Raw genomic sequence first — 15,220 nt, forward strand, 5'->3', positions numbered from 1 at the left:
AATACAATGAGAGAGGGACTTTCTGACAAATGGCAAAGCATCCTTTCTGACAAATGGGAAAGCATCCTAGAAGGAAGGAACTGAAAGTAAAAAAGCCTAGAGTGGGAGCCCCCGTGGGGTGTTCCAGAAATAACGAATTTGGTAAATGAAGTCACCACATGTTGGAGCACATTTGTGCCCTGGCCTTTTCATGCAGCTCTCACTTATGAACTAAGAATGTTTTTACAGAAAGCATGCTTCCATGTGTAGCATATTTATTGTTTGCATAGGATTTTCCCCATGTTAACCGTATTGCTTAAACCTATTAAATATTTCAATTTCTATTCAGCCTTTGTCAAGAGAATACCACTACGGCAACAATTTTGGTTACATAGTGGCATTTAAGCCATTTGATGGGGAAGAATGGAAAAAAGTGACAGTTACTAACCCAGATACTGGCCGCTATGTTCATAAAGATGAGACCATGCGCCCTTCCACTGCATTTCAAGTCAAAGTCAAAGCTTTCAACAACAAAGGAGATGGACCATACAGCCTCACAGCCATCATCCACTCCGCGCAAGATGGTAGGTGAAAGACCCCACTGACCTGATGAGGGATTCTGCTTCTCCAGTAGGCATTTTGTTTGCTGTCTTTCGAGCCTACTTATTAAGATCTTTTTAAGATACCACACATTTTGTAAATGAGTTAGTAAATTTTGAGCCAAATTAAAATGTCAGTCTCTTCATTTAAATGACAGGAATGTTGCCAAAATCTCTTTCATCCTTTAGATCATGTTTATGGTAGTTAGGAAATCTCCACTAAAATCCTTGGCTTAGACCGCTGTTCCTGGACTCTTGATTATAATTTTGCAGTCAGAAATTCTCCAGACTTGATGGAATCTTAACATACACTTTTTTTGGATAAAATTTCTCCTTTTAACTCAAAATTGTGTATTGTATCATTTATGTAACTTCTTTTGTCATTACAGTAGCATGATAGAATTTCATTAAAGTGAACTTAGGCATAATTCTATGAAAAAGGAGTCAGAAAGCAAGTTGAAATTTTTTTCTTGGAAAGAAAAAAAGTTATCTGAAAGGCTATTCAGGGGAAAAAAAATACAGATACTGGCTCTTTGTTTTTGTAGAAACTTTAACTGAACTGAGCATACTTCTGGAAGACTTTATATATCTCTGCTAAATTATACATATTTTTATATTAAACTTAATTACATTGATTTCTATGGTTTCCCATTTAAGCTGCTACACTTTTTTTTATTATTTATTTTCCTATTTAAAAAGGTAAGACTTCCTTATTATACCTTTGTACTCACATGCATTATGCAAATAATTAATGGCTAGAAAGGCAAGTAGAGATTTTCGTTGCCTTCTGACCTAATACATTTGTGCTTGGACAAGTTTCCCTTTGCACATGTGTGAGAAGTAAAAATGGAAGGGTTTTAAAACTTAAAACTATGTGAAGTACTCTTCTGATCTCTTAGAGGAAAAACACTATCTATTAATTTACCCAATTTACACTAATTTTAGTCCACAATAAACATTTAGCTATCCCTTAGAATTTATGCTCTTCAGTCATAGAGTTATTAGCTTTCATATTTGTTAAAAATTTAATATCTATTCAAATCATCCCATGATCTTTACTTTCAATACAAACATGAAAGACAATCATATATATGTATATATGTTTACACACACACACAAACACGTGCATACTTTTCTAAAGTTAGCTCAATGAAATACATAGAAAGAATAACAAGTAGAAATTTCTAAGTTAATAATCAATTCAGGACTATTTAATCCTGAGTAATTAATCCCACATTTTCTACACTCATTCTGATTCGGCAGAAGTATGATAACTTGACTCAATAGTTTGAACAACTTAAGTACATCTCACAGAGAAAATGAAAGTGTAAAGCATTTTACAAGTTACCTTCTCACCCAGTATGATTTTTTTTTTTACTTGATGCTAAAGTAATCAGGCAAAAGCCATGCTTGTCATCTCTTTGGTTATGGCCATCTGTATTTAACTACATTTCTTTCCTAAATGTTTCATGAGTCTCATAAAACGTGCATGTGACAAAATTCGTTTAAGTGTTCATCTTCACTGCTACTGCTAAGAAATCAGTCACAGTGCCACACGTTTACCTTGATTTGGAAAGGTGACAGTGTTCATGTGCAGGACATTTTAGCATAAAAGAGGATTATGGTTTATTAATAAAAGACAATAAAAACTGATCACTCCTGCTTAAGATTTCCTTAGTTACTTTGTGTAATTTTTGTAAGGGATGTAAATTACTTTTTTTTTCACTGAACAGAGCCTTTTGATACATATTTGACTAGATGCCCAGTTGGACGATTAGACTTATAAAGGCTTTCCTGAGCACAAGAAGCGGTGGATGTCACAACTTGTTTCAAAGGATCTTAAAAAAAGAAAAAAAAAAAGATCTTAGCTTAAACATAAAAGAGAAAGAGGGAAGTATTGCTGTATATCTTTAGCTCATATTAAATAGGAAGTGTGAGAGAGTTGAAAATTAATTGTAATGACTAATTTTCTATAATAAATACCAAATTTCCTATCTTTGACAATATAGAGTTGATAAGCTAAACATAATAAATTTTAATTTGCATCCACAGGCTTTCATAAACAGGTTAGTTAAAAGAAATACAAAATATTAGTATGGTTCTTGCTCACAGATATCAGAGAAATCCTTATGGATTTCCATATTTTGTATAAGTGTGTGTATATATGTGTATGTATATGTATCTGTCTGTATTAACATTCATGTATATGAATATGTGTGTGTGCATGTATTACTGATGACCACGAAATAAGCATCTTATGTAAGAATGTAATGTTCTCATCAAATTTCAGCTCCCAGTGAAGCCCCAACAGCAGTAGGCGTAAAAGTCTTATCATCTTCTGAGATATCTGTTCATTGGGAGCATGTTGTAGAAAAAATAGTGGAAAGCTATCAGGTGAGTTCAATTTTTACCAAACTAAATACACTTGCTCATAATTATCAGCATACCTTTTCAAATATGTTGCATCTCTCAACGTTCTGTGTCCTTCTGATTTATGTGACAACTAACACTATATTCTCTGTGTTTAATATGTTGGATATTTATTAACTAACTTATGAGTAAAGCAGGGGTTCCAAACTGACTTATCTATAAGAGATGTAGAGTCCTGTGTGTAGGTAAACAATTGGCCAAAATAAAAACTAAGGTAATAACACTCGGGCTTAAGCACAATCTTTTGAAACAAACATTCTCATAAAATGCTGGTAAATCTCAAATTTTGGGGAAATCATTTTGGTAGTTTGGTAATTTAATTTTTTTTACCTTATTTGACTCATTAATTCCACTTCCAAAAAGCCCTCCAAAGGAAATACTTCTAAATATACTAAATATGTATCCCATTATGCTATCTATGAAGGCAGAAAATTGACAACATTCGAAATGTCTCAAAGGAAACTTCCTTCAAAATAAGTCTTAAAAGTGTAGTAGGATTTATCCAGAAGGATAGGGGAGGACTTGTCTTAGTCAACAGAAATAAGACCTGGGGAATTGAAGCTAGTTCTGCCTGGATCTTTAATATGAAATTTAGACTTGATTTTGTAGGAAAAGTGAAGTTGTCTCATATTTTTAAGCACAAAGAGTGAAAATTAAGAGGAACTGACATCGTCCTACCTTTGCAGATGAGAAAATGGATGCCAGAGAGATTCAACAACTAGCCTTAGTTAGCACTAATATACTCAAATAAAGTGCTGCAACCTGGCTTTCTCAAGACCCTGTTTCTGAGATAGAACCACAAAAGCAGCCCCAGGTTTTAAGTTTTAAACTCACAAGCTAACAGGAAGCTTTTTTTCTTGGTATCATAGGTTATGATTTGGGTAGATGTTAAAGTGTTTTCAGATCATCTTTGCAAGTGATCAGCTGAAGTTGTCACCAAGAGAGTGGAATTATAGAAGTGGACTGTGAAGTTCCAATATTCATAACTTATTAAACTTACATTTGCATCTGGTAGAAAAGAAATAGAAATGGAAAAGAGAGAGAAATTCACTAGATGTTAGAAAGCCCTGTAATAAATAAGTCTGAGGTATCTTGGGAGAACACATCAATATTTAGAGCTTTCAAGCCATATTTTGGACTTAGGATTTCTTCTTTTTTTAAATATTATTCATTTGTAAGCAATAAAAAAGAGAAAAAAATGATTATTTAATATATAACCCATGCATTAACTCAAAGTGCTAAAGATGTATTATTACTTTGCTAAAAACATGCCACAGAAATAGATATTTTCTTTGTCTGAGAATTATATGTTGACTATTTTATAACTTCTGACATGCAGAGTAAAATGGAAATATGAGATGTGAAACAATGCACTGGCAGCAGTGAATTTAGACAATAATCAGAATATACGCTCTTGATGCGGAATAAGCTAAGTAGAAGATTCTCAATTAAATAGCAAAAGATAACCTTAACAGCTAAGATTTTCTCAAATGATCAAAAACCGTATGCCGTGAAGAAGTTTAGTTTCACAGATTTCTGACGTTTCACAACTCCATACTAGAAAATTAAGAGCTCTGCTGTTGAACAGACGTGGGGTTATCTCTCAGCTCTGTCACTTAGAAACTTTGTGGAAAATTTATTCAAACTTTCTGGGCCCTAGTTTCCTCACTTTTAAAGCTGAGAGTAATCAATGCCTCATATCCCGTTGTGTGGAATAAATGAAATAACCTGTGTTTAACGCTTTTCCCTGTTTTATATCATTGGACATTTGAAGACAATGATGACGATGATGATGATGACAATGATGATAATGTTAATAATGATAATATTTGTTGAGCCCTATGATGTCAAACATTTAATTGAGCTCATCGTATTGAATCCACACAATCCCAGGAGATAAACACTATTATTTTCTCCATTTTAAAGGTGAAGAACTTGAAGTTAAAAACATTTATCTGAGTAATAGTTGGTATAAACTGACTTGAACCTAGGTCTTGCCTCTCCAGAGAAGGGTTAATTAAAAATGTTGGAAGGGCTTCCCTGGTGGCGTAGTGGTTGAGAGTCCGCCTGCCGATGTGGGAGACACGGGTTCGTGCCCCAGTCCGGGAGGATCCCACATGCCGCGGAGCGGCTGGGCCTGTGAGCCCTGGCCGCTGAGTCTGCGTGTCCGGAGCCTGTGCTCCGCAACGGGAGAGGCCACGACAGTGAGAGGGCACGTATCGCAAAAAAAAAAAAAAAAAAAAAAATTTTGGAAATAAATCATAGAATTATTGTTTCCATTTATTCTTTCTTTAAAAAGCCTTTAAGTCTTTCATACAGAGCTTTAAATATCAAAGAGACAAGCATGAAAGCTTAAAAGAGAAAATCTGTAACATTTATTCTCCTGTAAGAAAATGCCCCTTTATGGGGGAAAAGCTTGACTCACTATAATGCGGTTATTGTTACTATTTTTAGATGTGAAGGAAGAAGCCGGTGGTTTAACAAGATAGACGATCAAGAAAACTAATATCCTACTGCACTTCCCATGAAAGTGTACTATGGGTCTAAGTTATAAAGAAACAGAGAAAAAAAGCAGGGCATTAATAAAATAAGATAAATTAAAAGTTGGAAAAGCCCAAGTCCTGTGTGATTGACCCCATCTCAAGGTTAATTTCCTGACATTTCAAGTGAGAACTGCTGGCAATTGGATTTTTAAAAATCCCTTGTGGTTTTAAAGTGTATCTTGTAGAAAGTTTAAGTTTTATTCTTTCCCCCTCCTGGCCTAGTTAAAGAGCTCCCCACTTTTAATCTTAATTTCCTGCAGTGTAGGTGAACTAGAAGAATGCAAGAAGTATTTCTTATCAAAGGCTTATTAGAAATTTGGGCTCCTGCCCAGGAATCCACAAAAGACTTAGTTTACTCACCCAGCAGGTAAAGAATTCACTTAATGAAAACAAGTAAAATATTCTATCAGGAATAATAAATACAAAACCTCTTAGCAGCTGAATTGGAGATTAATGCTGATGATTGATTTCACAACTATTTTAAAAGATTAACCATCCTGAGTAGTTTACACAGATGTCTTTAAAAGTTAAATTATTATGGTGAGCATAAGCTCATATTTAGGAAGTGCTGTATTTTCTTATTTTGGAGAAGACATCTATCTTCATCTGGATCTCCCCAAAGCAAAGTCTGACACACAGGTATAGAAGAAGTTAGTGTTTTTGTTGTTGTTTGTTTTAAATATGATCCCAGGGAGCAGATATGAGGAAAAAGCAGAATGAACAGGAGAGGGTTTAGAAAAATGCTTTATCTTGTTGGCAACCACTGTGGGCACTGGTACTCCATCCCTTGTGATCTTTAAGGAGCTTCATAAATGTGGTTGAGAATTACCCCACATAGAATGAAAGGGGAAGCATTCATCCACTGCTATTCCCCATTGGTTAAGAGTGGCCCCAGGGGCATCACCTCCCCTCCCTGCATTGATTGCAGGACAAGGTTCACACTGCAGCATCGAGGATGACCCAAGACAGGGAGTGAGAAGTTAGCAGCAATAGCAGAGGAAAACTGCTAACTGGTAGTACTTATGGGAAGCTGGTTGAAGCCTACATAGAATTGTTTGGTTCCTGCACCAATGGCTAGAATAAAAAGGAACTTTGAATAGGTTCCAAGAAGTGTGAGAATACAGATTTTGAGTGATATATATTATTACTATTCCTAACCCATAGAATGTACTAATACTTGAATTAGTCTGGGATCTGGATAATATAAAGTTATTATATAATATCTTTTTTAGATATTTTTCACTTAAATAACCGTATTTAGATTTTTTTCCTAAAAACTGTATTAAATCCATAACAAAAGAATATTCAGCTGTCAGAAGATATTTTTTTCAGAAAATTCAGAATTTGAAGAAGAAAGTTTGGAAATCTGATACAAAAGTTTACTGAAGTGGAAAATAATAAAATGGAGCAAACTTAATTTTCAAAAGTACTAAATATCTTTAAATACTTCCACAATTGTAACATCCAGGTTTTACTCTAAGCCTCTTTGGAGAAAATGAGATTAAAGAGCTGTTTTTCCTACAAATTTCTTAAATTTTCCTCGGAAGGGATATAACTATTATCTTTGTACAAAAGTGGTGTTATTGTAGTTCATAAATGTATGGAAATTATAATTATTCTTTGTTATATGATTTAGCCCTTTTTCTGAGGCTTTTCTTTTCAGCTTCCCAATACTGTTATAAAGAGTAAATTTTCTTGGGACAAAATTATACACTTAGATCATCCTATCAAATATATTAGTAATTTTATATGAACTTAAACATTTTGATTTCTTACTTTATTTATAAGATCTATGGAGGAAAAAAAAACATGTTTCCTTGGTTCACTACTATATTCCTAGCATCTAGCACATAGCTGGTACAAAGTAGATACCCAGAAAATATTTGTTCAATGAATGAATGAGTGCCATACATCAAATGCAGTCCTATGTACACCGCATTTGAAATAATGAATACCTGTCCTCAAGGAGTTTATAACCTAGCAATAGTAGAGACCAGTAATGGGGCAATTCCATAATTGTTTAATAAGCACTAAGATAAGTTAACACTAGACATGGGGTGTTGTGGAGATTTTAGGAACATGTAAATAAAGAGTTAAATTTATATAATGCCACAGTGTTAAATAGAAATAAATACACTATATGTTGCTCTAGCATGTGAAAATGAATTTATGGTCTACTGTCCATAAAGCAGGACCTGCTTCATTTATTTTTTTTTTTTCCACTAGTTCATCCAAGCTGCCTTTTGGTCTCCCTAGTGATTAATTAAAAGGAGTGCATTTGTTCTGCTCCATGACTACAGGTTCAACCCTTCACTCCAAACAATTTTCTCACAGATTAATATTGGTTCTTCACCACAATGGGCAACTTACTGCAGGGATCAAACACAGTGGTCCAAATTATCTATTTGGAAATTATTTCTAAGTGCATGGCCAGTGCCTAGTTCAGATGAAAAAAAAAATGCTAAATTTTACATATATCCACTATTTATTTTAGAATTCTTTGAAAACATTGCAAGCTAAATCTAAAGGTATGCTTTAAATTAAGGAGAGACAGATTATTCAACCAAAATAATTTTGTATTGGATGCTTTCCTTAGTAGAGGTTTAAAATACTGTAAAAGTGTCTGTAAAAAATCTCATATTCTAAAATAAGAAAGTCAGAGATTATTTGATACACTCAATAACTCTCTCTGTTCCCTAGTTACCAGAGCATAACTAAGGCACTGCTTAAATTTATTGTGAATTTCAATGGAGACTGTGTAATATAGATCCCTGACAAAATCAGATGAGTAAAATAATTGGCCATTTAAGATATAGGTGCAAAGAGTAAATTAAAGAAAATTTTGTTCTTTCCTTTTGTATTGCCAAAATGCCTCATGGAATTTTGGGTAAACTGTCAAAAAAAATTGTCACTTTAAGTCCTCATTTTAATACTTAGTGTCTTTTAGAAATGGTCTAGTTAAAAATCTTCTCCTCTTTAAACGGGATAGAAAAGTTGTTATAATGAATGAATAAAATTTTAAAATGCGCTCTCAAGTATCCACATAAAAATGTCTGAACCTCGGGGACGTCAGTTTTGATTGCTATAAAACAGGCTAAATACTACCATTATTGGTTTGTTGAGAAAATAATACACATGGATGATCCTACTTTAGTACCTGGTATTTCACTAGAATATAAATGTTCATTTTATTTCTCTTCAGTCAAGCAGTGGAAGAGGCCTTACATGTCACACAGTTCAAATTTCCACTAAAATATAGGCCGTCTTCCTCCTTCTCAGATGAATGTAGGCACTGCCTGGATGCTTCCAACACCAGGAAACTCATGCCTTCACAAGGAGGGTCCCATCCTCATAAAGTCTTTTCTCTGCCAACTGAGATCTGCCTTTGGAGCCACTTGTAATATTCCGCTTCCTCGGTTCTGAAGCCAGCCTTCTGGTCAGAGGACAGAAAAGCCAAAGAGATTTCATCAAAACTATTAGGAAATATATTATTGGCATCAGAAAAAATGAGCCCTAGTATACAAAATAAAAATATCACAAAGGAAACCAATAAGCAAGTAGTAACTAGCCTTTGTTCTGAAATGTGCTCATTCTTCATATAAACCTCACTTTGTTACAAAGGGAATTTGAGCCATCCAGTTCCATTTTATAATGTTTTTTTATGTGTTTATGTAAATAAACATTTCAGGATTATATAAATATTAGATATTATCTTCTAGTATGTTGGTTAATTGTGAAATTAAAATCTCATTATTTTATAGACAGGGCATCTAAAATATAAAATTGCAGTATACTTATAAACAATCCTCTCCTTTTTATTTATAACTGAGATGTAATTATAGATTTTTAACCAATAAAACAGCCTTATTGGAAGAATGAATATTATAATTCATAGCTTTTACTTAAACTTTAAGAGACAAGGAAGGCTGTCATTGATATGCTGGTTGGTAAAAGTAATCATTTCTAATCACAACATGAATGAAATTTTTTAAAACTTATTTTAAAGATAACTTCTACAGCTAATCAAGTTATTAGGTATAATATTTCTTTGATATCTGGCCTGTATATAAGTTCAAAGGAAATAATTTTATATACATACTTCTGAAATAAGCTGGCAGAAAGTAATTAAGCTAGCATGTTTAGGCCTCATGACTATTTTTGTTTATCAATGGCTCTTAACAAATTTGCAATTATGTAAACACAAATAAAGCTGGAAGTAAATTATATAAATTATTGTGGCAAATACTTCCAAACAGAAACCAGTTTTATAGTTTGAGAGCAAACCTTATGCACATTTGTTTGGCTTTTTCTCTTTTTTCGTCTGTGTGTGACTATTTCAGGCAATGAGGTGAGCCTTTAATTTGCTTTTGACACTTCTAATCAGATATGCATTGTGTGCCTTGTCATTTTCTAAGACTGATAGAAACGTAAGTAACATTAAGTAACATTTGAGAATATGATGCTCAGCCAACATCAAGTGTCAGAACAACTTGAAAAGAATTTTTTGCAACTGAAACGTCTGAATCATGAAAAAATATTACTCAACTTGTATGTTTGCAGATTCGGTACTGGGCTGTCCATGATAAAGAAGCAGCTGCACACAGAGTGCAAGTCACTAGCCAAGAATACTCTGCCAGGCTGGAGAACCTTCTGCCTGACACCCAGTACTTTATGGAAGTCAGAGCCTGCAATAGCGCAGGGTGTGGACCTCCCAGTGATATGATTGAGACCTTCACCAAGAAAGCACGTGAGTCTCAATATTTGCATTTTATACTTGTCAAAAACTCCCAATTGGTTCAGTGATGATGCAGGTATATTTGAGAGAAAATTACTACCCAGCAGTCTGAGCACTTTTGGTTTTCAATTTTAACCTTTAAAAATCACACAAGATTTAAAAAAACAAAAACAAACAAAAGCATTGATAGTTATTGTAGATGATGAAAAAATGTGGAGAATACCTTCACACATTTAATGCTCCATTACAGAACCTCCCTTTGTAAAGACTGCCCACAAAATTTTGTATCATTAGACAATTAATTTGTTATTGTTTTAAACTTGGTTTTATAGGAATGCATCAACAACATGAGAAAATAAAAATTCTATAATTTTTCTATGCTTTGATTTATAAACCTTCATCACTGCACAATGAAATACAAGTTAAATGTTGTAGCATTATGTTCACTCTCTTATTACTGTATGTTCTCATTGTTAATATAACAAGACCACCTGCCCTGCTCACATTTTTTGGTCATACCCATCTTCCTGACTTCACTATGATAGCTCTTTTTTGAACCCAAGTTGAACAGATGGAAGAGGAGAACTTATATTCAGAATTTAGGGAAACTTCACAAGAATTTGAAGACATGATTACCATCAGAGTTTGAAAATTTATGAAATTCACTTGGGGGAAAAGAAAGTTCTAATGAAATAATAAAACATGGTGGTAAGATCCAGGCTTTGGTATCAGACAGGGGTTTCTAATCTGTCTCTATCACTTACTCAATGTGTGACAGTAGACATATTACATCAAATCTTTAAACCTCAGCTTTCTAATTTGTAAAAAGAGCATTCATCATTTGTTCTTTGTTCAATTTATTCATTCATCAAAAATATGCTACATGCCCAGAACAGGTCTAAGTGTTGACGATACAGAAAGGATGAAGCAAGACCCAGATCCTCTTCTCAAAGGGTTTAACAAACTAATGGAAAGAGAGGAAGAGAGAGAGACGGAGAGAAATATGACAAATAAATAAGTATAACATCAGATGACAGAACAATAAAGTGAATAAACAGATAATATGGGAGGAGGAGACCAAGATGGCAGAGTAGAGGACCTGAGCTTACCTCCCCCCATGAACACATTAAAAATACATCTAGACATGGAGCAATTCTCACTGAAAACAAACTGAAGATTGGCAGAAATACTCTTCTACAACCAAGGCTATAAAGTAATATCCACATGGAGTCAAGTAGGAAGGGAGAAGAAGTAATCAGGTTGGGACTCATTACCCCAGTACGGGACATAAAAGAAGAGGGGGATATCACAGACTCAGAGGTCTCCTGGGGAATGAGGGGTTTGAGCCACATATCAGACACCCCAATCCTGGGGTCCAACACCAGGAAGATGAGTCCCCAAAGCAGATTAAACCACCAGTGGGACTTACAAGAGGGCTGTAGAAAACAAGACTCCACTCACGAAGAGTGTGCATACACAGTTGCTTACTCCTGGGAACACAACAGAGGAATCAGATTGAAAATCCTCTGATGGCTTTTCTTGGGCTTTCCCAGAATGTGTTCCAACCTGCACCAGTTGCCTTCTTCAGAAAAGTTCCCAGATAGGACAAAGTCTACATTGCCAAGGAGAGTGTGCAGTTGTGGGGGAAGGAACTGGAAAAGAACCAGCACTGCATCTGAATGGGGCAACGGCAGCCATTACTTGTGTTCACAGAGGCTCCGAATTGGGAGCTGTCTCAAGCTCTGACTGCCTTGCCAGGACTGTCTTATCACATGCTCTGGCCTACACTGGGCACCCACTCTAGCCCCCTTGCTTTAGCACTGCTCCCCTCTGAGGCAATGATTCTGTTGCTGTGGGGAGGTAGAGGACACATTTAGAGGGAATGGAACCAGCTTAGACCTGACCCTCAGGGCTTCTGCTCCAGCACCTTGGGACTCAAAACTGCCCCCAGTAGGGTGGTGATGGCCACTGAGCATAGGAGAAGCTCCAGTACACACCTGGCTCTGGATCTAGTCCTTCTGTCTCCAATCCCACATTCCAGCAGAATGATAGTTACCAGCACACCATAAGAGGAGATGTGACCCATGCTCACTTCAGATCCAGTTCTCCCACCAAAGACACTGGACACACAGAGATTGATAGGGGCACTACAACACAAAAACACTCCTTCAAGAACTGAATAGTTAAATGTTTCACCTAATTTCAAAGAGACTGAGAAAGTTAAATATGAAGACAGAGAAATTAGTTTCAAGCAAAAGAAAAAGAAAAGAACCTCCGTAAAAAAAAACAACTAATGAAGCAGAGATAAAGAGTTTAAAGCATTAGTAATAAGAATGCTAACTGAACTTGGGAAAAGAATAGATGAAGACAGTGAAGATCTTAACTAGGAATTAGAAAATGTAAAAAAGAACAAGTCACAACTGAAGAATGCAATAACCGGAATGAAAAACACTAGATGGAATTAACAGCTGACTACATGATACAGAAGAACACATAAGCAATCTGGACGATAGAATAATGGAAATAATCCAATCAGAACAGCAAAAGAAAAACAGATTTTAAAAAATTGAGAACAGTTTAAGAGACCTCTGTGACAATATCAAGCATACTAACATTTTTTTTTAATTTATTTATTTTTGGCTGTGTTGTGTCTTTGTTTCTGTGAGAGGGCTTTCTCTAGTTGCGGCGTGCGGGGACCACTCTTCGTCTCGGTGCACGGGCCTCTCACTGTTGCGGCCTCTCTTGTTGCAGAGCACAAGCTCCAGACGTGCAGGTTCAGAAGTTGTGGCTCACAGGCCTAGTTGCTGCGCAGCATGTGGGATCTTCCCAGACCAGGGCTCGAACCCGTGTCCCCTGCATTGGCAGGCAGATTCTCAACCACTGCGCCAACAGGGAAGCCCCCTTACTAACATTTTTATTATGCGGGTCTCAGAAGAAGAAGAGAGAAGGGGGTCAAAAGTGTGTTTGATGAAATTATGGCTGAAAAGTTTCCAAACCTGAGGAAGGAAACAGATATCCAGATACAGGAAGCACAGAGGATCTCAAACTAGATGAACCCAAAGAGACCCAAGACATATCATAAAGAAATGGCAAAAGTTAAAGATAAGGAGAGAATTCTAAAGGCAGCAAGAGAAAAACAAAGAATCACTTACAAGGGAACCCCCATAAGGCTATTAGCTGATATTTCTACAGAAGCTTTGCAGGCCAGAAGGGAGTGGCAATAATATATTTAAAGTGCTGAAAGGGAAAAACCTACAAACTAGGGTACTCTACTCAGCAAGGTTATCATTCAGAATTGAAGGAGAGATAGGAGAAGCAAAAACTAAAAGAGTTTATCAATACAAAGCCAACCTTACAAGAAATTTTAGAGGGTCTTCTCTAAGTGGAAAAGAAAAGGCTACAACAAGTAGTAAGAGTTGATATGAAATAAAAAACCCTATTAGTAAGAGCAAATATATAGTAAAGGCTGTGGATCACCGCTTAAATAAGCAACTATGAAGATTAAAAAATGAAAATTATAAAATCAACTATAACCACAATAGACTGTTAAAGGATAAACATGAAGAAGCAAAATATGACATCAAAACAGAAAATGTGTGGATGGGAGTTTAAAAAGTAGATCTTTTAGAATGTGTTTGAATTTAAATGATTATCAGTTTAAAACAAGTAGTTATAGTTGTAGGTCAACATTTATGGACTCCATGGTAACTACAATTCAAAACCCACAATTATAGATACACAAAAACTGGAGAGAAAGGAACACGAGCATGCCAATAGAGAAAATCAAACCACAAGGGAAGAAACTAAAAGACAACTACAAAACGACCAGAAAACTAGTAACAGGATGGCAATACGTATATATCTATCGATAATCACTTCAAATGTCAATACACTAAATGCTCCAATTAAAAGACACAGAGTGGTTGATTAAATAGGGGAAAAGTCCCATCTATCTGTTACTTACAAGAAACTCACTTCAGAGCTAAAGACACACAGAGACTGAAAGTGAGGAGGTGGAAAGAGATTCATGCAAATGGAAACTAAAAGAAAGCTGAGGTAGCAATACTCATAACAGATACAGTCTATAACAAAAGATAGAGAAGTGCATACTATAATAAAATGGTAAAGGAAGTGATACAAGAAGAGGGTATAACATTTGTTATCATGTATGCACCTAAACATATAAATCAAATATTAACAGACAAAAAGGGAGAAATTGACACTAATACAATAACAGTAGGGAACTTTAACATCCCACTTACATCAATGGGTAGATTATCCAGACAGATTATCAATAAAGAAACAGTGGCCTTCATCATCAAAAAACCTACAAACAATAAATGCTGGAGAGGGTGTGGAGAAAAGGGAACCTTCTTGCACTGTTGGTGGGAATGTAAATTGATACAGCCACTATGGAGAAGAGTATGGAGGTTCCTTAAAAATCTAAAAATAGAGCTACCATATGACCCAGAAATCCCAGTACTGGGCATATACCCTGAGAAAACCATAATTCAAAAAGACACATGTACCCCAGTGTTCATTGCAGCACTATTTACAATAGCCAGAACATGGAAGCAACCTAAGTGTCCATCAACAGATGAATGGATAAAGAAGATGTGGCACATATATACAATGGAATATTACTCAGCCATGAAAAGAAACGGAATTGAGTTATTTGTAGTGAGGTGGATGGACCTAGAGTCTGTCATACAGAGTGAAGTAAGTCAGAAAGAGAAAAACAGGACTTCCCTGGTGGCACAGTGGTTGAGAGTCCCCCTGCCGATGCAGGGGACACAGGTTCGTGACCTGGTCTGGGAAGAGCCCACATGCCGTGGAGCGGCTGGGCCCATGAGCTGAGGCTGCTGAGCCTGCGTGTCTGGAGCCTGCGCTTCGCAGCGGGAAATGCCACAGAAGTGAGAGGCCCACATACCACA

The 15,220-nt window shown here is 35.8% G+C and overlaps 1 protein-coding gene across 1 annotated transcript in view; it reads left to right on the plus strand.

The window, feature by feature from the left end:
- Nucleotides 1–15,220, plus strand: part of CNTN1 (contactin 1) — a 257,042-nt gene that overhangs the window by 199,191 nt on the left and 42,631 nt on the right. The window contains exons 20-22 of the mRNA XM_024740425.1: nucleotides 329–563; nucleotides 2,869–2,972; nucleotides 10,112–10,298. Coding sequence (XP_024596193.1) covers nucleotides 329–563; nucleotides 2,869–2,972; nucleotides 10,112–10,298 — 526 coding nt within the window. The remainder of the gene's footprint in view (nucleotides 1–328; nucleotides 564–2,868; nucleotides 2,973–10,111; nucleotides 10,299–15,220) is intronic.

Source organism: Neophocaena asiaeorientalis, unplaced genomic scaffold (genome assembly GCF_003031525.2).
Source record: "Neophocaena asiaeorientalis asiaeorientalis breed wild unplaced genomic scaffold, Neophocaena_asiaeorientalis_V1.1 scaffold340, whole genome shotgun sequence".
Taxonomy (NCBI): Eukaryota; Metazoa; Chordata; class Mammalia; order Artiodactyla; family Phocoenidae; genus Neophocaena; species Neophocaena asiaeorientalis.